This window comes from Delphinapterus leucas, chromosome 19 (assembly GCF_059928025.1).
Source record: "Delphinapterus leucas isolate spDelLeu-1000000601 "Yukka" chromosome 19, BTC_Dleu_Yukka2, whole genome shotgun sequence".
Classification (NCBI taxonomy): domain Eukaryota; kingdom Metazoa; phylum Chordata; class Mammalia; order Artiodactyla; family Monodontidae; genus Delphinapterus; species Delphinapterus leucas.
The window spans coordinates 20,861,141-20,887,406 of record NC_143147.1 but is presented as its reverse complement, the minus strand read 5'-3'; the positions used below and the strand labels follow the sequence as shown (position 1 = coordinate 20,887,406).

Here is a 26,266-nt window from a genome sequence, read left to right as displayed (position 1 = left end):
ATTGAAGACACAGTGAGTCAGTTGCTTTAGTTTCTCGAAATTTCTGAAACACCCGCTGCCTGATTAGCACTCTGCTGCACGTTTTGGAGAGCCTTCGATGTCGACCACCTCCTGTGGGGGCGGACTTGAAGTGGTCTAGTCCGTGACCTTTTCTAACCAGAATGTGGTGCTTGTACAAAATTAATCCAGCACAGAATTCTCCCCATTTTTTTTTTTTTTTTTTTTTTTTTTTTTTGCGGTACGCGGGCCTCTCACTGTTGTGGCCTCTCCTCTTGCGGAGCACAGGCTCCGGACGCGCAGGCTCAGAGGCCATGGCTCACGGGCCCAGCTGCTCTGCGGCATGTGGGATCTTCCTGGATCGGGGCATGAACCCGTGTCCCCTGCATCGGCAGGCGGACTCTCAACCACTGCACCACCAGGGAAGCCCTCTCCCCATTTTTATCTGTTGAAATCATCAGGCAGAAGCTTTAATTAAATGCCCACATGTTTGAAACTTTGTGGATGAGATGAGTCAATTCAGTAAGTACATGAGCTGATATGCTTTGAAACTTACACAGCTTCCCAAGAATTAAAATGGACAGCTTGAACAGAGGTAGAAAGAGAGGCAAATAGAGGAGTGGGTTAGGAGAAGAAAAAGTTGGCATGCGAAATTTCAAGAGTGGCCATACCTTTTTCAATTCCTAGTCAGCTCATTGAGAATCACCAAGAGAGGATTAGTCACGGGGCTTCCTTCCTGGGTTTCCTTCAGTATCTTGTGTGGAGCTTGGCTATAATTTAACTGTTGCATCACAGCAAGACTAAGGTGTGGGAGAGGAAGAAAATTATTATTGCCATCTTCAGCTCTGCTCACTAAAACTTTGATTTGGAAGAAGCATTAGATAATTGTAGAACCACCTCCCACCCGGTTCAGGAATCCTTTCTATCACATCTCTGACGTTTCATTATTCTGTTTCTGCTTGGATTCTTGCAGGGATGGGGAACTCACTACTCTGTTGTTCCACAGGACTGTCTGTTCCAGTTTTGTACAGCTTTATTATTTTTTTAATAAATTTTATTTATTTATTTATTTATTTATTTTTTTGGCTGATTGGGTCTTTGTTGCTGCGTATGGGCTTTCTCTAGTTGCAGCGAGCGGAGGCTACTCTTCGTTGCAGTGCACGTGCTTCTCATTGTGGTGGCTTCTCGTTGCAGAGCATGGGCTCTAGGCACGCAGGCTTCAGTAGTTGTGGCACAAGTGCTCAGTAGTTGTGGTGCATGGGCTTAGTTGCTCCACAGCATGTGGGATCTTCCCGGACCAGGGCTCGAAGCCATGTCGCTTGCATTGGCAGGCAGATTCTTAACCACTGCGCCACCAGGGAAGTCCCCTGTACAGCTTTAATTGTAAGAAAGTTCTTTTTCTTACACCGAATTGAAACAGTAAAAGAGACCTCACTGGGGCTTCCCTGGTGGCGCAGTGGTTGAGAGTCCACCTGCCGATGCAGGGGACACGGGTTCGTGCCCTGGTCCGGGAGGATCCCACATGCCGCGGAGCGGCTGGGCCCGTGAGCCATGGCCACTGAGCCTGCGCGTCCGGAGCCTGTGCTCTGCAACGGGAGAGGCCACAACAGTGAGAGGCCCACGTACCACACACACACACACACAAAAATAGAAAATAGACCTCACTGTAACTTCTCACTGATCTTAGTTCTGCCAGCTGGGCAGGTGTAGACCTAATCCCTGTCCCTTATTATAGCTTCTAAAATTAAAAATGGATATTATGTTCCTTTCCGAGCATTCCTTTTCCTAGGCTAACCACTCTTAGTTTCTTCAGTTTTACGATATGATTTCTAGACCGATCATCCTGGTTGCCTTGAAGTTTGTCAGCATCCCTCCTGGCCATGGGTAGACATACTGTGTGAACATCCAGTGGGACAGTTTACCTCCTTGTTCTAGAATGGGCTTGTTAACTTGGGAACTGGGAGTTCAGGGGGGTCTTTCAACTCCCAGAAATTAATTGTAAGTTTTTATATGGATAGACGTATGTCTGGAGAGAAGACTCATTGATTTTTCTAGATTTTCTAAGGAGTCTGTGGCACAGTTCTTCCATTACCATGGATTGGGTGACATTTTTGGCAGGCGTATCACACGGTGGGCCTCTGCCGAGCTGTCAGGTATCTGAAACTTCCAGGTCAAGAGTTGCAAACAGATGCCCACAGAGCTAAGAAAGTTACCTAAATTGGCTCTGGTAGGTCAGGACGCATCTGCGGGCACCCATTGGGGGAGTGGATGCCCTGTCTAAAGGAGAGAGCCACAGCTCATTCCTCACCCACTGTTGTCATGTCTAAGCACAGACATGGAGTTTGCCAGATCTATCAGTTTTTCAAGAGAAGCCGGAAATTTGGATTTTTACGTGACTCTCCCCAATTTTTAAATGTTGGTTTAGCGTTTTTCACAAATACTTCAAAGGCCAAACAAAACACATCTGTGGGCCAACAGTTTGCAATATCTCCAATATTTTTTTCATACGAACTGCTTTGAAACTCTCCCCTCTTCTGTTTTTTTAAGGGATTCTTTGAAATTAAGTGCTGGACTTTATGTGTCTCACTCTTGGTTTCATCTTGCCAGTTCTGCCTAATTGTTCCAGCCTGTTGAGACCTTCTGGAATCTTGATGACCTTCCCATTTATCATGAGCGGATTTGCCAGATGGGCCTTCTATGTCTTCATTCAAGTTGCATATGAAAAGGTTGACCAGAATGGATTCAGAGTCATGTGGCATGCTATTAGAGACTTCTCATTTTTCTCTTCTTATCCTCATTTTAGTAGAAAGTGCCAGGCCCAGGAGACAAAGGATTGTTTTTCCGGTCTTCGGTATCCGTCCAAGGCTGTGTTTCTTAATTTTTCCATGTTCTTCGTTTTCCTCAGCAAAGGAGGCTAGTCATACTTGCCTTCTTCTCTTTTACATAGAGATATCGTAAAGATTTATTAACTAAATCAGCAAAGCATGTTGCCTTCCAAGGAGAAAGTGTTCTTTGCTTTTCAACCTCAAAATTAGTATATCATCTGAGTCAGGCCTTAGAGCAAAAATAATTGTGCTCTCCAAGACCCTGAAGTAGGTAGACGGACTTCGCAGCACAGCACCGATCTTCATCATGTGGCATTATCGCTTTGTAATTGTCAGCTCTCTTGCAAGACAGCTTGAATCTTCCCCTCCATCATTTCAAATATATCCTTTCTCTCATCTTTTCTTTGGGAGGAAAATGAAGCCCATCGATGGAAGAAAATAAAGGGCACTTAGTAGTAAAGGGACCAGGACTTCCCTGGTAGCGCAGTGGTAAAGACCTTGCGCTCCCAGTGCAGGGGCCCAGGTTCGATCCCTGGTCAGGGAACTAGATCCCACATGCATGCCACCACTAAGAGTTCGCATGCCACAACCAAGGAGCCGGCGAGCCACAACTATGGAGCCCACCTGCTGCAACTAAGGAGCCTGCCTGCCACAACTAAGACCTGGCACAACTAAATAAATTAATTTAATTTAATTAAAAAATACTTTAAACTAGTAGAGGGACCATAAATAGTTTGGGGAGGAAAAAAAAAGGCAACTGTCACTTGCTTCCTCCTACTGAAACATACTAAATCTGAAGCAAGTGAGCTTTTTAAAATGTAGGCTCAAATTTTTCCATTTGTGACCAAGAATGGTTAGGCATTTTTTGGTTTCTTTTAGATTTTTTTTGAATTATATTTTTCAGACTGCAGACAACACTGAATGAGCTTCAGCAATCGCTAAGGTGTGAGAATCGCCTGGGAGTGCAGCACGCCTTGTGATTCAGTGGGGCAGTGCTGAAGTCAGGGTGTAGTTGAGTCTTTTGCAGGGGCCAGCGCCCCTGGTTTTGACTGGGACTCTCCGCCATTCCCCAACCAGGATTTCTTCCATCGGGTGCAGAGGTCAGGGTTGGCTTGCTTTTATTTGATAAGTTGCATCCAAGTGAGTGTTCAGTTTCCCATGCTTCTAGTGCACTGTTGGCTGTAGTTGAGGCAAGGACTCATCGAATGTCCAGTATCGAGCACTACAGGGGCTAGGTGCGGTCTTATCACTGTACTTCATCTTTTTTACTGCCTATGAGCCTTTATAGTGCTTTTAGGCAGAAGGACATGTCTGCTGCATATTAGAACCTCCTGCCACTTGTCCTTAAGGTCTCTCATTTTTAGACAATCTGTAGGGAATCCAAACAGCTATCTTCTCTCTCCTCTGTGTACAGGACTGAGCTTGTATTTGGATTCTCTAAGGATTGGGGGAATTGGACACTGTCCCTAGTGTGACATTAGATGGCAGCCTGGTCAAATGAAAAAACCTGAGCCTTGGATTTAAAGTTTGGCTCCTGCCACTCTCTCTATCTGTGTGACCTTGGACAGATTACTTCTCTGAACCTCAGTTTCTTCATCTGGGACATGGAGATGATAATACCTACTTCAGGGCGGTGGGGATTCGAGTTAACTAATTAAAAACACCAAGCACAACATCAGGCTCAGTCCTGTTTAGCAAATGGCCGTAATACTGCTGCTGCTGGTTATGAGGTAACCTTTGGAATATCCATGTTCCTAATTCTGTGCATCCAGGCATTTCTCAAGTTCCTGTGGCTTTTCCATCAGCTCCACTCCTTTCCATCCCTACCGCCCTGCTTTGAAGCACCTGTAGGTTTCCTTGCTCTGAAAGCCTCCTTACTGTCCCCTGGTGTGCTGTTCTTTGTGAATGGAAGTCGCAGCACAGCTTACCCGAGGCCCAGAATTGTTGCATCAGAGGTAGCGAAAGGCTCTGTTCTCTTGTTCTGTCCTTAAGACTTACCTCGGACATTTGCCAGGCTGCCCCTCACTCAGAGTTTTAAGGCTTTAGAGATGTGGGTTCAGGCAAAGGTGAAGGTTATCAAGGCTTCCAGCCTTTCCTACAGTGCCCGTTAATCTCCTGCACATCTGCACCCCAAAGGGAGGCTCTTTCTGGTCTCCCCCTCTGCCTGCAGGTTTTCTCACGAGCACCCGGTGCAGGTCTTGGAAACGAGCCTGAGAGGGGTGCAAACTGCTGACTATGCAGTTCCCAGAGGTTCCACGCTGTTGCACTAGCCCCACACTTGGCCCTTAGCAATTTGTTAAAAACCATAGTTGATTCCTTCCTGTCCACTGGGATGGCATCTGCATCTTCCTCTTAGGCTCTGCCACATATGAAACAGTTCTTGGGTGTCCCCATCTGTTGGATTTCAGGAGACCTGGTTGCCTTCAGCTCTCTGAGGGGTTCAAGAAATGTTGTGATTTTACTGTTTATTTTTTTTCTCATTGTTAACGTTAGAGCAACACTCGAGCTTTCTTCATCTTGGGCAAAAGCACAACTGACCAGTGGATTTTCATGTAACATAGTATCAGAAGTTCAGTAATAAGATTTCAGATTCCACATTGCAACCAATCTTTAAGAATCTAGCACTCTTCCTCAAAAAACTTAAAGTAGAACTATCGTATGATCCAGCAATTCCACTCCTGGGTATATATCCGAAGAAAATTAAAACACTAATTTGAAAAGATACGTGCACCCCAGTGTTCATAGCTGCATTATTTACAATAGCCAAGATATGGAAGCAGCATAAGGTATCCACTGACAGATGAATGGATAAAGAAGATGTGATATATATATATGGAATGGAATATTAGTCCTGAAAAAAGAATGAAAAATTACCGTTTGCAACAACATAGATGGACCTGGAGGATATTATACTTAGTGAAATAAGTCAGAGAAATACAAATACTGTGTGTTATTACTTATATGTGGAATCTAAAAAATGAATGAATATAAGGAAACAGAAACAGACTCACAGAGTGGTTACTAGCGGGGAGAGGGAAAGGGAAGGAGCAAAATAAGGGTAAGGAATTAAGAGGCACAAACTACTATGTGTAAAATAAGCTACAAGGATATAGTGTACAGCACAGGGAATGTAGCCAATATTTTATAATAACTTTTAGTGGAATATAATCTATAAAATTTCTGAATCACTATGTTACACATTTTAAACTAATGTAATATTGTAAACCAACTATACTTTGATTAAAAATTTTTAAAAAGAATCTACCACTTTCCAAGTTTTGATGTAGTTTCAAAAAGGATTATCAGTAAGTACCTGAAAAGGATATTAAAATATTTCTTTCTTTTCTAACTGCAAATCTGTGTGAAGCCAGATTTTCATCATGTTTTTCAATTAAAACAACTTATCACAACAGATTCAATACAGAAGCATATATGAGAGTCCAGGTGGCGTCTATTAAAGCAGACACTAAAGATATTTGCAAAGTCACAGAGATGATGCCGCTCTCTCAAGAAATTTGTTTGGAGGAAATATAGTTATTTTTCATAAAAACATGTTATTTGTGTTAACATGTAATGGGTTTATTATTGTTATTTTTAAATGGATTAGTAGATAAAATTTTTTTTAACTTCTCAGTTTTAATTTCCAATATGGTATAGCTATAACCCACATAAAGTCTCTTTGGGGCCCTCAGTAATTTCCAAAAGTATCAAGGGATCCTGAGATAAAAATTTTTAGAAATACTCTTTCTGAATAATATTTCAGTGTTCAATACGTAGGAATGGCAGGCAGTTCGTTCTTGATTTTAGTGACTCTAGTGTATTTGTTCATTCGCTCCTACAGAAAGTCAGTGCTTTCTGCATGCTGAGCTCTGTTCTAGGCACTGGCGATAATGCAATGAACAGAGCCAAGACCCTTCTCTAGAGCTGACACCAAGTGTGAAGGTCTCTCGTTTCCAAATTCTCTATTAAGGACTTATCCTCATGACCTTGGTTCACTAAGCCTGTTTGCCAGAAAAGAGATGTTGAATTTTATAATATGCCTTTCCATCTTCTTCTGATAGGAGCATATGGTTTTTCCATTTGATGATTAGCTTAGTTTTGTTTTGTTTTTAATATTTAACCCACCTTAAATACCTGCTGGGTCACAGTGTGTTGTCCTGGTATGTGTATCTGGGATTTTCATTCCTGTTCAAAAACTTCATTCCTTTTTCACAACTGAGTAATACTCCATTGCGTGTGTATACCACATTTTGTTTATCCATTCATGTGTTCATGGACGTGAGCAATGCCATAATGAACACTGACATACAAATATCTGAGTCCCTGCTTTCAGTTCCTTTAAGTATATACCTAGGGTGTGGAATGGCTGGATCATATGGTAATTTTTAATCATTTCAATATTTAATCTCCTTCACGTTAAATGGAAATGGAGACTTTTTTCCATATTGTTCTGAACTTTAATATATTCTTCCTCTAGACAAGCCTGTTTTGTCTTCATTTAATCCATACAGACGATGTGTTTCAGATTAGTTACAGGCTGAAGTTTTTGTGTTCAGTACCTAATAATAATACTGCTGCCTTCTCCGAAAAAGAAAACTACCATGATGATTTCTTTTAGTTAGCATGTCCAGCATTTGGACTATTTCCTTCCTGACCTTAGAAACACATCAAGTCCCACTTGTGTGCAACATGATTATTGAAAATGGTTTTAGGAAAATAGTATTGCCAAGGAGGAACACTGAAGTGTATTATTCTTCTGAGCCATCTCCATGTACATTGGCACTCTACAGGAGCCAACAAAGAAGGTCAAGCATAACTTTTGCCATCTGCTTGTTCCCATGTTAAGGGCAGTCACAAGTTTAAACTACAGTGTCTACATCTAAAGAGGAAAATGCTATTCATCACGACTGTAGCTGCTCTGGCTGTTACCCAGGTTACTCTTGCTTTTGACTGCTGGTTGTTAGTGATGGAAGGAAAATTCCACCCTTAGTTTGAGTTTGCCCATGAGAAAAATTGCAGTATTACTGCTGACAAGGTGAAACTTTCTGGGTTTTAGATCCTTGACAGGGGAAGTCATCCAGGTGTGTTTGAACAAAATGGATGGGAATTTGAAACTATGTTACTTCATGTAAGAACTTGACCTCCTTTTTTCTCTCCCTTCTCTCATCCATGGAAATACAGAATTTAGAGCAGCATGAATTCAGTTCTGTGGTGGTTCTGTCAACATTTCCATTCATAAATCCCTATTTTCAGGAGTCTGTAACGTAGCTGTAAAATTTCCTTCACTCTAATTTGGGCTCTAAGGTCTCCTCTGGAAGGAGATTAGTTTTGCCAGACCAGAGATAATGCCTTTTTAGTCTGTTTTGGTTTGGTGTTCTATAGTTGTCTAAATCAAAGCTCTAAAATATACAAGACACTTAGGTCGTTCAGATAGCACTGGATCACATGCCAGGATTTCTGATTTTTGTTTCCTCTGAGCAGATGCTGTGTTCACCTCTAGGCATTGTATGTGACACCTAGAATTTGCATGTTGGGCAAACTACGTGAGCGTCACTCTCATAATGGCCCCCAACCAGAAGGGGGATGTTCCTTCTACAGATATACTTAAAGATAGGTAAATCTGATGGTCCAAATACCATCTTCTATAAAACAGAAGAGGTGAATTGAGGGGTCTTTACGCCATCTCCGACCTAGTTCCTCACCCTTGTCTTCTTGTCAGACTTCTGAGCTCTTCTTGTTCTCAGTCACATGACAACAGTAGGGACAGACAGCCAACTATTATTCGTATAATATCATTTATGCTCAGCCAAGTGCTATACTTTTTTTTTTTTTCATCGAATACTTGGAGATTCTGATATTTGGAGATTTTGGTTTCTGGATTAGCATCTTGTGGTCAAGTTCCAATACACTTGTCAGCCCTGTAATTACCCAGATCTCCAGAATGAAGAAGGTACTGCTGGAAGACTAATGTGTCATTCTTGATTGATTCACTATAAGCAAAGACACGTTTTGAGTTGCTTAGGCAGAAGGTACATTTTGATTTGTTTGTCTTAATGTATAGTGCTTATGTTTTATTACAATATAAATATGTTTATCTTGGGGAATGCCCTGGTTGTCCAGTGGTTAGCACTCAGCACTTTCACTGCCAGGGCCCCTGTTTGATCCCTGGTCAGGGAACTAAGATCCCATGAGCCGTGAGGTGCAGCCAAAAAAAAACCCCCCCAAAAACAAAACAGAACCAAAAAAGCAAATAAACATGTTTATCTTACATTCTGCAAAACATTGTTGCATCGATTACTTAATCCTCACAAAGATGTGAATTAGGCCACATAGATGTTATTCTCCCAATTTTACAGATGTAGGAACAGGCTCACACAGGTTCTGTGACTTGCCCCAAATTACACTGGGTGAGCTAATCACAGGTCCAGATTTTCTGATCTGGCCTTACCTGTGTATACCAAATTCTCTTTTTAAACAGGGACAAACTTTAAAAGCAGATTTGGGAGCCACTTTTTTTCCACTGCAGAACCTGGAAGGTTAACTGGTTCACAAGGGAATCCAAAAAGTGACAGTGACTGTGGCCTCCTTAACCAGCTGGGCCCCTCTCAGCATGAAGAAGAAACTGGAAGAGAGGAACTCCAGGAGGGAAGGAGAGAACTGAGCATTCACTGCACACCTGTGGTCCTGAACACATGGGACCCAATCCTGAAGGGAAGTGAAACAGGAAGAGAAAGTCATCCAGATGAAACCCCAAGGCGGGCCATAGCCTAAAGGGCTTTGGCACAGAAGGTGTCTCTACAAAGCAGCTGAAGGAGCATCCAGAAGTCAACCCCAAATGAAGCCCTGAATGAAAACCCGTAACACAGATGAGAGTTACTGAGTGACAGCAGTGGGGGACTTGAATTTCACTTGGCAGCTGGGAAGTCCTAGCTATTTGCGGGAGATAGTCCTTTGTTAAACTCAGGCAGATTGTTCCTTTAAACGTGCCCCCATTTTCTACAGTATAGCATTTCTGTGCCTTTTATTCAGCAAAGCAGCTGAGACTCTTGCTTGAATTTTTCCTTCTCCAACTCCATTTGGAGTTGTTGCTTTAAATGCGCTCATCCTCAGGGGTTGCATTTCATCAAAGGAGGCTGTGCATGAGTGCATTCCCCCCTCCCTGCTGTTTCAGGAGGAACAGATTTTAAGTTACAGGTGATAACAGGTACAAGCAGAACTTTAAAATCTAAGTGTTCAGTCTTGTTTGGGTACTGCTGAATTTGTGTCCCAGCCCTGTCTTACAATTTTAATTTCTGGCTTGTTTCCTAAAAACAATAAAAATGAACTCTTTGGTTCACATTTTCAGTGGATGTGGTTTGCAGAAATCGTAAATTAAAGTAACAGGAGGAACAGAGCATTTTAACAAATAAGGTGAAAATTACTCCTTTTGCCCTTTACATTCTTTTGGTTCACAAACTTGGAAAGAAATCTGTGCTTTAAATAAAGCCCCTTTATACTCAAGGTTTCTGAACGGGCTAAGGAGGAATTAACGTTAGCACCAATGCTTTGCCTCTGATGGGTGCCCATCTGGCATTTGACCGGGGCTGCCAGGTCTGGAAGGTACCTAGTGTGTTCAAGGACACAGAGAAGCGTGATGCTGTGCGCGTGCAGCCGTCCATGGCGGTGAGATCCCTGGAGCCTCTGCTCCTGTTTAGCACCATTGTGGGGAATGGGCTGCATTGTTTTTATTGCTGAGAGTTCTTAAAGCACCTCTGCTGTAGCTGGGATGCCTTGTTTCCATAGCAACAGCTCTCAGTGGTACCAGGCTAGCCAGTAGTGTCAAAAGAAGGGACATTCCATAAATAGAGGCTACTTACCCGTAGGTGTCTGCCTTTAGTGGATGTCACAGGGTACTTTGTTCAGGGCTCAGCAACATTTTTGTGGAGTCCTTTGCTTTCCAAATGATCCTGGCATTCATACTTCTTTCTGTCGTTCTCACCTTCTAGTTATTTGTTTCTTACGTATCCCTCACAAGCTCTTTAAAGATGTGTCCCCATCTGCGATCTTTTTCTCTCCGTATCTAGCTTAGTGCACATGGTAGGCACTCACTTTTTGTTGACGGGGCGAACAAAAGATTGAAACTTTTTTCTTCCCCTGGAGAATGGCTCGTTTACAACATGGTTCAAGGAGACCCCCCTCCGATCCATGAGCCACTCTTGTGTGTGTGCCTGCAGGTGTTGAACTTAACCAGCCTATTTGCAACGGATCGACAACCTTTGGTTCTTAGAGGGACAGTCTCATCTGAAATGTCACACTCTATCTGGGAGATCTGGGAATAATATTAATAATTACCATTTAGTAAACCCCTTCAATGCGCTGCATCCTCCGTCAGGATTCTCTCGACTGCAGAAGACAAAACCCCAGCTCAAACTGGCTTAGGCAAAAGGGGGATTATTTGGAAGCCTCTTGTGTCTTGTTTTGAACAGTCAGTCTGTGAAAGAGTAGTTTCTCTGCTGGGCTTTTCAAACAGCGGAAGGTGGCACTGGAATACAGCTCTGGATCTTTCTGTCTGTGTCTCTCTCCGGGAGTCGGCTTCATTGTCTCTACCTGGAGACCAGCTACTATCTAACCTAATTTCACATCGTGGCGATGCCACCACCAGAGAGAGAGAAACTTTGTTTCCCAATTCGTTCTGGAAAATCACAGAAAAGCTCCAGGTGGCCCAGCTTAGGCCTGGTCTGCCTCTGGGACAGCGACTCAGAACACAGTGAGAGGAAGACTCCCAGGAGGAAGGCAGTACTGAGTAAACAGTACCCAAGGTGTTTACTGCTAAGTCCTGTTTTCCTAACGACAAGTCTCTGGGTTGGGACTATTGTCCCTGTTCTAGAAATGATGAGTCTGCGCCTCCTAGAGGTTAACTGGCTTACCAGAGATCACACAGTAAGTGGCAAGGCCGGCATTCGAATCCCAGTCTGCTGGTTCAAAAAACCCCTGCTTTTTACTAAAACAGTACATTGTTTTTCCAAATAATAGGAAGGGAACCGGCAGACAGATGTAAAGTTGGACCACAGAAATGATAGCAGAATAAGTGGAAAATATCGTTTTCTTCCCAGTAACCTTGAATATTAGCACCTTATTTTTTTTCAAAGAACAGAATGCCATATTAGTTCTTCTGAAAATGAGCAGCCTCTTCCTCCTTCCTGTAGTGGCATCAAATGGGATCTCAGTTTTAAATCTCTTAAAGGCTGCCCGTGGACTCACAGGATAAAGGCAATATAATTCTCTCATAGAGCAAACTGCAAAATTAGATGCATCTAAGAGCCAGAGGGGATGTTAATTTCTCAAGGCATTTCCATTGGCTTGGATCCGCTCTATCTACACAGGTGGCTGACACAGTGCTGGGGAGAAAAAAGAGATGAAAGAAGAAGAAAGCAGTGGGGTCTGTGCCAGGTTCCATGCTGCTTATCTTCTGCGCACGTGACCTAGTGTGGCTTTGGTAGCCTGTTCAGAGTCTACTTCAGGAGGCAAGGAAAATTAAGAAGAATGGTTACAGTTAACGATGCACAAAAATACAGAGATAGCATAATTGGTTCTGCTGAGTCTTCTGGGTCAGCTCAGTGGGTCACCTTGTATCCCATGATTGCAGGATTTGAGTTAGTAAAGAGGACGACCACTGCCTCCTAATAGCACCCTCCCATGCAGGCTGCAGCCACGCTCCAGTGCTCGATTCAGGAACTCTGGTAAGGTGTGGGTTGAAAGCAGACATTTTTGGGTGATTAGTTCTGTTTTTAATCCACATACAGTCTGGAATGGAAAAGTAGCCACATTTTATTTTAAAGAGTGTCTAGGGACAGTGCCAGAATCTTTCTTTCAGCACATTTTCTGATTAGCTAGGTATAAAAGTATTTTAGTGTTACTTAAAAATAAAATCTTGACCTTTTATAGGTCTTATGATTTTTCCAATTACAAAACACTCCTCTTCCTGTGTGATTGATTTTTAGACATTAGAAATCAAATATTAGGGTGTGTGTTGAGAATGGACTTGCTGACAGAATGAATGCTTCAGAAGAACCTTTTTGACTCTGGAAAGTGAATTATATTAAATTTCCTCGACTTCAGTGCATTGTTATAACAAGTGAAAGTATTCCAGCCTGAAAAAAAAAATCTGGCAGACAGTTTGTCTTTCTTTAAGACTGTGAAATGTAAGATTGTGTGAGTCTTACTTGTTTGCTGAAAGAAAAAAGTGGTACCTTGAGCAGAGACAGCTCTGGTAGGATGCCAGATGGAGAGTAAGAGAAAAATAGGGATAGAAACCCTTTCTCTGAGAAAGGATCGTGGAAACTTCTTCAGCCCTGAGATCTAAGTATAGAACTGGCCCTTTTTGCCTTGCTTAGCTGAATGTCATGTGTCTTAGAGTGTTTGGCCAGAACATGATGGCTACAATCCCATCAGCACATCCTTATACCATGACATGACCAGCAAGATCACAGAATTTCATGCAAGCTGTGCCCCAGAAGGTGCGCAGTTGCCGGCAAGGGCCTCTGTAGTGCTTTTCCATGCCACGAGGCCACATGTTTTAGAAGGTTCCGGGGGGTTAGAATTTACTCACCCCTGGCAGCACCAGGAGCATTAGATTCCACATTAGCCACATAGGTAACAGTTGCAGAAAGTGTGATGCTGTGTTTTTGAACCACTGCTGACAGTTGTGCCTGGAGTTAGGGAAAGCCATGGGTGTCATCCTACCTCATCCAGAACAGTAGCCTCAGCACTGCTCCTCTTCTGAGAAGTGCCCCACGGTGTTTTTGGGGTTTTTTTGTTTGTTTGTTTGTTTTGCGGTACGCGGGCCTCTCACTGTTGTGGCCTCTCCCGTTGCGGAGCACGGGCTCCGGACGCGCAGGCTCAGCGGCCATGGCTCACGGGCCCAGCCGCTCCGCGGCATGTGGGATCTTCCCAGACTGGGGCACGAACCCGCGTCCCCTGCATCGGCAGGCGGACTCTCAACCACTGCGCCACCAGGGAAGCCCCCCCACGATGTTTTTAATCTGTTGGCAAATATTTGTCGAGTTCCAGCTGTGCTCCAGCTTTGGTTAGATGCTGTAGTTGAGGTGGTCATATGATTTATCATCAGAGTCACTTTTGGAGTGAGAAGGAGCTAGTGGTGATAATACTGAGACAGTACTTATCAGCTGGGCCTGTCATTCTGGCCACCAGAATGGGCAATTGCCTGAACCATAGGGGATTTAAGAGTGCCATTCATATCCTTGGGCCACACTCTAAAGGATACTTACAACCCCGTTAGAGAGCTGGCACTTAAACAGTAAACAATTCAAGAACATTATAAAAAAGTCCTTCTCTTCCGAAATTGTCCCGTTACCCACCCCCTACCCCCCAATCAATTTCTCCTCTTCTTGTTTACTCTCTTGTCTTCTCACAATAAAAGCTTCTTGAAAAAATAGTCTATACCAGGAGTCAGCAAGCATTTTCTATTAAGGACCAGGTAGTAAGTATTTTAGATTTTATATGCCATCTGGTCTCTGGCAACTACCCATCCCTGCTGTTACGGGGAGCAAGTGGCCACAGACAATTCCTAAATGAACGGGATTGGTGTGATCCAAGCTGTCATTGTTTACAGAAACAGGTGGCACACTGGGCTTGGCCCCGAGGCCATCATTTGCTGGCCCCTGCTCTCACACGCACTGTCTCCGCTGGAATCACTCTTGTCAAGGTCATCAGTGACTTCCCTGGTGTCCAGTTTGGTGGTCATCCTCTGTCCTAATCTTACGTGAATTTTCAACAATGTAAGACATAATCACTCTTTTCCTCTTCCTTCCGACACTTTTGTTTGGCTTCTGTGACACCATAGTCCCTGATTTTCTCTCCTGTCACTGGTGGTTTTTCTCTTCCATCTTTCCTCCCTCCCTTTTTTCTTCTAGACTGCTGAACATTGGGGTGTCCAAGGGCTCAGCCCTGGGCCATCTTCTCTTCTCTTCTTTTCTCTTCTGTCTGTACCCTCTTCCTAGGTGATTTTTAGTCCTACAGACTTAAGTGTCATCTATAAGCTGATGACTTCTGAATTTCAGTTTCTCTCTTCCAAGCTCCAGACTCATATGTCCATCTTGATATCTCCACTTGATATATATGTATGTATCGCTAGGTGCAAACATGCATTTGCCCAGGCTGGTCAAAAGCCCTGGAAATAGACCTAGTATCTGTGTAGCTTTCAACACCTATTATGTCATTGAGTCTTCCCAACAGCCCCTGAAGTAGGTGGCATCGCCACCACTTTGCAGATGAGGGAACTGACCCCTAGAGAGGTTGCCCTGCTGCTATGTGACAGCAGAGACAGGCCTCAAACTCCTGCCTTCTGGCTGGAAAGTGGAGGGATTTCTCACTGCACCGCAACTGTTTTGGGGGTGCTGAACCTGGGAGTGAGGGAGGCAGGATGGTAGGAAGCGGAGAGGAAGCAGCCGCTGGGTGAGGCACCCTCTTGGGAGGGAATGGGTTTGAGAGGGGCTGCTCAGTGAGACCCAATTCCATTCCATCGCCCCTTTTGATTGGTTACTACTCTTCAGGTAAAACTTCCCGAGTTACGGCCTTTGGTCTCTGATAGCAAAGGCAGCTGTTGTTCTAAGACCAAACCTTCTGGTGATTAAAATACCTCTGTCCAGGCGGCGGAAATGACAAGTATAAAAGCTGCTTTGCTCCCCAGCCTTGGTAGATATAAGTGAAGCGATCCAGCAGAGCAAACCGCCCACTCCCTGCCTGTCCCAGGAGGTGGTGTGAGCCGCTGTTTATTCGACTAGCATCACCTCAGACTTGGCAACAAACGGGTAAAGGAAGCCATAACATAGACACACGCAGAAGCTCGGTATCCTTGTCCCCAGGTGTGAAACCCCTGCAGATCCCAGAGATGAAGAAGGTCAGAAGAGAGCTCTGTCTGGGACTGAGCCACACACAGGGCGAGGAGCTGCAGGGGAAGGAAGGAGTCCCAGCATCAGGAGAAGTGGGCCTCCCGGAAACCTGGGAAAGACAGGGAGATACAATCCCTCCTTCCAACAAGGAAGGAACTTCCTGCAGCGGAAGCAGACTTAAGTTTGCTTTTTGAGCATGTTTTTCAGCCATAAAGAAAACGTGTTAGTTCATAGTCTAGAGGTAGCTCTTCTGCTGGGTTCTACTGAAGGCGGAGGTTCAAATACCTCTGTCAGGGCTTTTGACTTTCTCCCCACGTCGCAGCTTTGCTGTCCTCTTTCCTCTGTCAGGGTGTCCTCAGGGAGGCTGGCTGTTTCCCCCCTGCAGGCACAGATGGCCACACACAGCTCTAGGGCGATGCTGGCCTTGTCATTACATTTACAAAGGGCTCGGCCACTCTTTTTTTTTTAATTATTATTTATTACTTTTTTGATGTGGACCATTTTTAAAGTCTCTACTGAATTTGTTGCACTATTGCTTCTGTTTTATGTTTTCGGTTTTTTGGCCGCGAGGCATGTGGGATCTTAGTGCCCTGACCAGGGATCAAACCCACATCCCCTGCATTGGAAGGCGAAGTCTTAACCACTGGACCGCCAGGGAAGTCCCCAGGCCACTCTTAAATCCAAAATAAAGTGCGTTCAATGAAATGAAGTGGGAGTTCTTTTGGCTGCTGCCTCTTTCACCAGTACGTGTGTTCTTCACGTGTGCGGCTGAGCGCCCTCTCCCCTCCCCTAATACTGCTTCCCAGACTCACGCAATTACCACTGTGGGTTGTAATGCTTTTAATGGGTGGCAACCATCTTTGTTGGTTTTTATTTCAGTGGAAACATTTAGCTCACCGTTAGGTGTAAGTATTCCTTTCTAACTTCATTTCATTGGTTTCCAAGTGGGGTATTTACAAATGTCTTTAAGGTTTGCCCACGGTTTTGGAGTCCCCATGCACAGCTGTGACTGTTTTTTTTTTTTGATGGCACCATCTTCTGGAACTCTCAAAACCCAAAGCTTCCCCTACCCCCAACTTTGAGCCACCTAGGTCTCTCTTCAGGGTTTTGAAGGTTACTGCATACGTGCGCGCACACACACACACACACACACACACACACACACACACATATACACACAGATGTGCATGTCTTATTTATTTGTTGTCATCAGTATGTGTAGTAATCACTGATACAGAGGGAAATAGTTTAGTTTTTAAATTAAAACTTTATGATGCCACTTGGCAAGAACTCTGAGTGTTTATTTGCCTGTATCCAAATGGTGGACTCCCTCTGCCTCTGCTGCTTCGGCCTCAGGTCTGGTAAAATTGTCAGTGCAAGTGCAGCGAAGCAAGAGAGCTTTAGGCATTTTCTTCTGAGGCTGCACTTGATCACAGCGTAGGGACCGGTGCTGCCTTGTTTTTCATTTATGCTCTTATTCTAGGCACTTGAAGAGGCCCAGAAAGCGATTCAGCAACTCTTTGGAAAAATCAAAGACATCAAGGACAAAGCAGAAAAATCGGAGCAAATGGTGAGTTCTGGTCTCTTCCGGACATTTTTGCGCCGGAAGAGGAAGTTGGCTTCTCGTCCAGTCACACTAGTCAATAGACTTGTTCTCCCTCTTCCTGCCAAGCACAGCACCCACGTCTCCAGTGCTGGCCCTGTATTTGCAGCCCTGTTTTTAAACAGGGAAAGTTCTCTTCTTCTCCTTTCCCCCAAATAGTTTCCTAGTCATTTTGGATTCCTTTCTCTAGCATTTGTTTATATCACGTGTTTCTCAGTTCAGATGTATGACATGTAACTTGGCATTGCTTGAAAACTGGACCTGGATCTGGGAGGTGGGCCGCATCCTGCCTGTGATACGTGCTGAGGGGCTTGATTAAGCTCTCCCTCTACGCAGTGCTGCCCTCGGGTGATGTGCTCAGGGACCTCCACCGACCGAGAGGCCCACCAGTTTCTTCCCCTCTTAATAAGAATAATAACTACCTCAAAGGGATGTTGTAAGAATTAAACGTATGAAGAGCACAGAGCATAGTACTGGGCTGGGGTTGGTTGCTTAATGAATGAAAGCTATTATTAATGTCATTTTTTTCCCCCTACTCGTTTTGGTTATGAAAACTCCTAAACCCTCCCAGACTTCTCTGCCTACATCGTATTATAATCTACTCAAGAACAGATCCGAGGTCACACTCCCACGGACCCTTCAGTTGTCTTCAATGGCCATTTGGCAAGACTGGGCAGGCTGTGGAAGGCGGCGGGGGCGGGCCCGGCTTCAGCAGAGCGCATGGGCGGTGGGGTGGGAGAGGGGACAGTTGGATACCATTAGTGAGCAGCATGGCCTCTGACGTCAGACCACCTGCCTTCAGATCCACCCTCTCTCCTTCCTCCCTGGGGGCCTTAAGCAAGTTACTTACCCTCTCTGTACCTCAGTTGCCTCTCTGTGAAGTGGAGGTAATATTTGTGTGTACATCGCAGAATTGTGGAGATTCGTGAGCACTTAGGACTCTGATCTGCTAGTCTGGACCACGCTCCCTCTTGAAGCCGAGGGGGGATGCAGTAACAGTCTGAGTAGACCGCTCCTAATGCCATTAGATGTTTTATTTTAAAGCAGTCTGGGACTTCCCTGGCGGTCCAGTCGTTAGGACTCTGCGCTTCCAATGCAGGGGGCGTGGGTTTGATCCCCGGTCGGGGAACTAAGATCCCATAAGCCGTGTGGTGTGGCCAAAAAAAAAAAAGCAGTCTGCTTCCCCAGATGGTGCTTTGCTAAAGGGAAGAAGAGGATATTTGTGGAGCTCTTTCACTGTGCCGAGCACTGTGCCCGTTCCTTTATACAAGTGATCTAACTTTGCCCTCACAACAGACCTTACGAACTCGGTTTTACTCTCATTATTATTTTTATGATTGACCATTTTATCAGTGAGGAAACTGAGACTCAGTGAGGCTAAGCCACTTGGTCTAGGACACCGAGTCGGTGAGTGAAAGAGCCGAGATTCAACCCGAGAACTGTCTGACTCCCAAACCTGCCATGTCCTGTTCTGTCCTTCCTTGGCTGCCCAGGGGTAACAGTTAAGGTAAATTAACGACCAGCATTCTGTTTTGTGAACTGGTCTCGTGTGACTTTGGCCTGAGCGCCGCTTGTGTGAGCTGCCATTAAGGGCTTTATTTGGGGAATAACAAGAAGTTGGGTTTGTCTAGGGAAGCACAGGGTGTGTGATGGGGAGAGATGGGGAACACTGGGAGTGAAGGGACCAGTGAGCTCCGGTGCAAAGCAGCGAGGGCCTGGAGGAGGAGCAGAAGGGACAGAGTCTTGAGATGAGGCAGAGGAAGAATGTCCCGGATTTAATGACTGACTAATGATGCAGGACCTGCAGGAACGAGAAGACTGGTAGATGACGCTGACTTTTAACACAGTAGTTGAAGACCCCTGATGCTAGTGCTGGAGCTAAGGAACCCAGGGAGAAGTACAGGGATTTTTTATTTTGGTGGGAAAGAGAATGATGATTTATTTCAGAGTTGGAAGGGTAATTAGATTATAAGGCCAAACTCCTATATCTAGTTTATTATATCAGTCTTGATCGTCTTTCCCCCCAAACTCAGTTATTTGGTAAAGGTGTGGTAGGTTCTTCACCTCTTCCCCAAACCCCCACGATAGAAATAGAGACATTTTGGTGGCCTGAGGGTCACAGAGAGAGCAGGCTTGATGGGCCAAGTCCCCGTGAAAGAGGCTTTTTCTGCTAGGATCCAGGTCAGCCTTGCGGGTTTGTAGGTGTGGATCTCAGCTGTACAGGTCGTGACCTTTACTTCATAACTCTACCCAGGATGATCAAACTCTAAAAAATCAGGTCATGTGAATTTAACTCACTACCGGCCTTTTTCACTTTTAATGGGAGACCTATGTTTCCAGTAAGTAGGATGTTTGTGCCTGTTATCCAGGGCGCTCCCTTCCCTCCGGGTGTCACAGAACCTGGGGAACCTAATTGCTCTTCAGAAAGTTTCTTGTTCAGCATGGACTCAGGCAGTTTAGTGGAAGAGTCCGCCTAGGTGTTAGTAAAGGTGGAGAATTGTTCCCACCTCACTACTGAATGTACTTTTCTAGTGACTGAAATATACTTACGTTCCCAGCTACAGAGTTTCTTTCTCTTGGACCCGCTGGATCAACACTGTTGGAATTTTACTCCCCTGATTGTCATCTGTCTCCCTGAAGACTCTGCTCTTAATGATGTCATGTTAAGCTTACTTTGCGGGGGTTACATTTCAGTCTTCTTGAGATTTGAGGAGAAATCTGGAGACCAGATAATAAACCCTAGATCCACGAATAAAGCCCATCCCAATAGAATTAGCTGACTCATACTATGCTATCCATTTTGTACCGGACCTAGTAACCCCGGTGCCAGAAGGCATACTTCCCTGACCTTGTTCAGGAGGAGATCGGCCGTCCTTGGCTGCTGGGCACCGGGTGCTCCACACTCAATTACTATGTGGCTCACTCCTCTTTACTTGGGGTGAAGAATAAAGTTCATTTCATTCTCACAACTGAGGATTTTGTAACCCTGGGTAAAGTCCGCTGAAGAAATGCCCAATTAAATGTAAACGGGCTGATTGGAAATTATTTTGAGTATGTATTGGGAGGACACCTGTGTTTTCTCCGAGGGCTAACGCGAGGTATGTTTGTCCCTATTTCGTTTGCATTATTTTCTCCAGAGGCCACTTGCAGACCAGTTGACGTCTGTCTTAACCCTCCTCCTTTTTCTCCTGTGGTTTTTCACTGTTTAGGTGAAGGAAATCACCCGCGACATCAAGCAGTTAGATCACGCCAAACGCCACCTGACCACTTCGATCACGACGCTGAACCACCTGCACATGCTGGCGGGCGGCGTTGATTCCCTCGAGTAAGCACGTCAGCGGTCCCTTTCAGGTCCACGGGAAATAAATGTACCACAGAGGAGATGGCACCGTAGGTTTATTTACTTCTCAGCCAGGAGAGTCTCATCATCCTGGCCCACTTCCTGCAAAGCGGTCTCAGATGTTTAGTCACCACTTTGGCTTTGTGCCCTCGGGTGCTCAACGTGTAACAGACACCCGAGACTTTGAGGTGAGGGGCAGGTGAGTCTGAAGGGGCCCAAAAAGCATGTGGAGAATGACTTCAAGAGCACAGGTCGTTTACGTGTGGTAGATCTCTACCACGGAGGCTGACGAGGCGGTGTAAGGCTGTAATCACGCCCCCAGCCTGCGCGTTGGCAAGTTTTCCTGCTTTTGTTGCGCTCAGTTGCACTGTCGTTGAACATGCCTTATGGAAACAGATCCTTGTACCCACTTTTTTCTTTTTTTTTCCACCCACTTGTCCAAAGGCAGAAGCTTTCTGTTTGGCTTGTAGGGGAACTATAGGGAATGGTACATGAGAACATGAGAAACAGTATTAAAAGGAAGAGTTGGTTATTGACCACAACGAAGCAGCCCAAAGGCCTCCTTTCCTAGAAGATTCTGATATTCCTGTTCACTTTTGTGGTCTGTCTCATGAGAATTGCCCCTGTCCCAGCCTCAGTGTAATCTCATGTGTGGATAAAGAAAGAGCACCTCCATAGGGATTTAGACACAGTATCCAAAGTTGGGGCGAGTAGGGGACAGACTCCTTCCTGGTCTCTCCCAGAGATTGCATGGTCTTCAGTGAACCCTGGCCTGTTCTCCTGCGAGCAGTGATCGGAGAGGACAGCAGGCCCATAGGAGACTGGAAGAGCAGTGTCCTTGTCCCTTTCCCCAGGTGCTCAGTGCCTTCCAACAAACCAGCAGACCAGGCAGTGATAGCAACATAACTCCTTGGCTTGAACTTGAGCCTGTCTTTTTAAATGCCCTGTAAAGGAAGTCATAAATTATACGTTTAATTAAAAAACCCAATCCTAATGAAAATTTTAAATCTAATAGTTTGTTCCTTCCTTGCTGTGTGTAACTGTTGATTTTATCAGCATCCTTTTATTTAAGCTTCATTAACCTTAGCAGCAGGGAAACTAAACATACCTAAACATACACAGAGTTGCTTAACATTGGCTTAAAGTCTACAGATTTGAGTTAACATGTAAGTGCATATACATGCTCTTTGTTGTGTCCTGAGATATGTTTGGTTTGCTCAAATGCCGTAACCCTCAAATAATAACATCTCGACCCCTGCTGTCTGTCAAAAGCCAACAAATCCATAATACCCAACCCAAATCCCAAATCCCAAATCCATAGTCTTCCCAGATTCCCCTTCCCCCACCCAGGGAGACTCCATCACTCACACATTCTTTTGTACGTCCCAGAGCACATAACTTGGACTTCTGTTTAGAGCTCCATTCATCCTACTTAGTACTACTTAGATGTGTCCTGTTGCTCTCCCTTACTAACTCATGTTCCCTTAAGGATTTGGACCTGGTCTTATTTTTTTTCTCCCCCAGTGCACAGCACCATATATATTCAGTGCTCAGGAAATGCTTATTAAGTTGAGTTGATGTCTGTTTTAGAGCAGAGAGTAGGTTGGTCCATATCTGTATCTTGTGTCCTTAGTGTTTTTCTGGAGTCCTCAACTTCCTATTTCCTTGCAGAGCCATGACCAGGAGAAGGCAGTATGGAGAAGTTGCTAATCTTCTTCAGGGCGTAATGAATGTTCTGGAGCACTTCCACAAATATATGGGAATTCCACAGATCCGGCAGCTTTCTGAAAGGTAAAATGTCATTGGAGAAAACGATCTTCTTTTTTAAGAAAAGGTGGTGCTGGGAAGTGCTTAAGCACTCAGCTCAGGATGTTCATTGTACAGTCTCACTGTGGGAAGGAGCCTCAGAGGTCACCTGATCTGACTCTGTCTGTTGCAGACGTCTCCTCTATGTCCCCTCACCACCTCCTTACTATGTCGTCTAACACTACCTGTGTTAGATAGTTGCTGGCCTGGTTCACTGGAGTGAACCAAGCCCACATTCGTTAGGGGAACTGTTCCAGTTGTCTGCTTCCTTGTAACAAACCAACAAAACCCAGGACTTAGTGGCTGATGACAACAGTTATTTCGCTCGTGTAATGTGGCCTGGCCCAGCAGGGACAGCTCATCTCTGCTCCGTGCAGCATCAGCTGGGGTGGCTCCACAGGGGACTGTAGGATACGTTGGTTTAATCTCATGGTTGGCAGATTGGTGCTTGCTGTCAGCTGCGAGCTCAGCTGGGTTGTCCTCCCTGGGCTGCTTGGGCTTCCTCATGGTGAGGTGGTGCTGGGGCCCATGAATGAGCATGCCAAGAGAACCAGGTCATAGAAGCCACAGAGAGTCGTTTCTGTAGACAAGCCTGTCAGGATTCAAGAGGAAGGGATATAGCCTCCGCCACTCCCAACGGGAGGAGTGTCAAATCCCCATTGGTATAAAGAGCACGTGGGGGACTTCCCTGGTGGCGCAGTGGTTAAGAATCCACCTGCCAATGCAGGGGACCTGGGTTCTATCCCTGGTCCGGGAAGATCCCACATGCCGTGGAGCAACTAAGCCCATGTGCCATGACTACTGAGCCTGTGCTCTAGAGCCCCCGAGCCACAACTACTGAAGCCACGTGCTGCAACTACTGAAGCCTGTGTGCCTAGAGCCCGTGTTCTGCAACAAGAGAAGCCACTGCAATGAGAAGCCCGTGCACAGCAACGAAGAGTAGCCTCCGCTCACTGCAACTAGAGAAAACCTGCAGCAACGAAGACCCAATGCAGCCAAAAATAAATTAATTATTTTTTAAAGTATTATTAAATAATAATGAAGAACGAAGAGAACATGGGATGAGAGATCACTGTGGTAGTCTTTGCAAATACAGTCTGCCCTTGAGCTTCAGATGTGACAAAATGATGACTTAGCCTCTTTAAATGTGTTCTTTCCTTCCTATTCTGTTGAGTTTTAATCCTAGATTCAGAGCCGGTAGAAAGAAAGGCAGATGTTTAAAGAGAAGGAAGATGAGGATCTGAAGGAAGATAGGGGTGGGGAATTTAATGCCTTTTCTGTTAGAAGTAGCAGCAGGGAAAATACTAAGAGACAGTCAAAATTGATGGATCCCAACCTTTTTTTTGCAACAAAGAGGAAACGAAGGGGCCGGTACTCAGCAGGAGCCATCATTTTCAACTCTGCTTTCTCATGAGGCCTGGTGGCTGCAGGCCTCTTGTTTTCTAAGTTACTTTATTTCTAATTATATAAGTAATACACGTATACATTTTCTTTATTAGAAAAAAGTCAACATACAGATGAAACTTAAGTCCTCTTTAACTATACCTCACACCCCAGTGCTACCCATAGAAGTAGTTACTATTATCAATTTAATGCTTATCCTCCAGATTTTTTTCTGTGCATTTAAATAAATCTGTAGTTTTAGATTTTGGGTTTATTTTGCTTTGTTTTGTTTTAAATAAATGATCTCATACTGTATGCTTCATTCTGAAACTTTCTCTTTGTTTTTAGCTTAGCAGTGTATTCTAGAGGTTTTTCCACAACAGTGTATACAAACCTATCTCATTCCTTTTAACAGATGCATAGAATTCTGTAGTATAACATACCACAGATTATTTAAAATTTATTTTATTTATTTATTTTTGGCTGCATTGGGTCTTCATTGCTGCGCACGGGCTTTTCTCTGGTTGTGGCGAGTGTGGGCTACTCTTGGTTGCAGTGCGCGGGCTTCTCACTACGGTGGCTTCTCTTGTTGCGGAGCACGGGCTCTAGGCGCGCAGGCTTCAGTAGTTGTGGCACATGGGCTCAGTAGTTGTGGCTCGCGGGCTCTAGAGAGCAGGCTCAGTAGTTGTGGCGCACGGGCTTAGTTGCTCCGTGGCATGTGGGATCTTCCCGGACCAAGGCTTGAACCTGTGTCCCCTGCACTGGCAGGTGGATTCTTAACCACTGCACCACCAGGGAAGTCCCATACCACAGATTATTTAACCATTTTCATATCACTAGACTGTTTGCTTCTAATTGGAAAAATATACTCCCTTTTGCACATCTGCAAGTATTTCTCTAGGATAGATTCTGGGTGATAGGTCACGTGCATTTAAAATTTTAATAACTGCTGACCCTTTGCCCTCTGAAGAGGCTTTATTTATTTATAGTACCATCTGCATAGCGTGTGAGTACCCATTTCCCCATATCCTCAACAGCACGTGGTATTGTCAGTTTTCATTTATCTGATGGATGAAAAATGGTACCTAGTTCCTTTCATTTTCATATCTCTGTTAACTAGTGAGATTAGTTTATTTTCACTTGATTATAGGCCATTTGCATTTCCTCTGTGAAATGCCAGTTTATATCCATTGTCTGTTTGTCTACTGAGTTAGTTATCCCTTCCTTATTGATTTGTAGGAATTCTCTATGTATTCTGGATACTAGTCCTTTGTCAGATCTGGCAGATCTTGCCTGCAAAACTGTGTAGGTGTGTCACCTGTTTTCAAGGCAGATCTTTGTCCTTTCAGTTTCTTCAATGGTAATTGGTCTATTCATGTTGCCTACTTATTTTTTTTCCTTTTTAAAAATTGTGTTGAAATATACGTTACATAAAATTTACCATTTTAATAATTTTTTCGTGTACAATTTCGTAGCATTAAGTATCAATAAATTCACAGTATCGTACAGCCATTACCACTCTATTTCTGAAACTTTTTTATTACCCCAGACAGAAACTTTGTATGCATTAAATAATAACACTCATTGCCTCCTCTTCCCTGCTTCTGGTAACCTGTGTTCTATTTTCTGTCTATGAATTTGCTTATTCTGGGTACCTCATATACGTGGAATCATACACTATTTGTCCTTTTCTGCCTGGCTTATTTCATTTAGCACGTTTTCAGGTTCATTCGTGTCATATCATTTATCAGAATTTCATTCCTTTTTAAGGCTGGATATTTTATTGTGCATATAGACTATATTTTGTTTGTCCATTCATCTGTTGATGGACACTTGGGTTTCTTCCACCTTGTGGCTGTTGTAGTGTAGACTAAGCAAATCTATCATCTGGTGCCTATTAAAAATCTGAAGTCCATCTCATTCTTATTCCTTTATAAAATAACCTGTAAAATAATTTATTTTGTTCTGGAAGCATTTGAGATTTGGGGGTGGGAGAATCAGGAATTTTACTAGGACGTGGGTCTCTTTTCATTCATGTTGCTCTGTACTTAATTGTATTCTTTTCTTTTTTAATATTGTATCTTAATTAATTAATTTATTTTTTGCTGTGTTGGGGCTTCGTTTCTGCACACGGGCTTTCTCGAGTTGTGGCGAGCGGGGGCTACTCTTCATTGTGGTGCGCGGGCTTCTCACTGTGGTGGCTTCTCTTGTTGCGGAGCACGGGCTCTAGTACGTGGGCTTCAGTAGTTGTGGCATGCCGGCTCAGTAGTTGTGGCACACAGGCTCAGTAGTTGTGGCTCGCGGGCTCTGGAGCACAGGCTCAGTAGTTGTGATGCATGGGCTTAGTTGCTCCGCGGCATGTGGGATCTTCACGGACCAGCGATCAAACCCGTGTCCCCTGCGTTGGCAGGCGGATTCTTAA

General features: G+C 44.5%; 1 protein-coding gene across 2 annotated transcripts in view; it reads left to right on the top strand.

The window, feature by feature from the left end:
* VPS53 (VPS53 subunit of GARP complex) overlaps positions 1 to 26,266 on the top strand; it is a 138,795-nt gene that overhangs the window by 30,496 nt on the left and 82,033 nt on the right. For both annotated transcript variants that reach the window (XM_089900652.1, XM_022596139.3), the window contains exons 5-7: positions 17,196 to 17,282; positions 20,525 to 20,640; positions 22,327 to 22,446. In XM_089900652.1, coding sequence (XP_089756778.1) covers positions 17,196 to 17,282; positions 20,525 to 20,640; positions 22,327 to 22,446 — 323 coding nt within the window. The remainder of the gene's footprint in view (positions 1 to 17,195; positions 17,283 to 20,524; positions 20,641 to 22,326; positions 22,447 to 26,266) is intronic.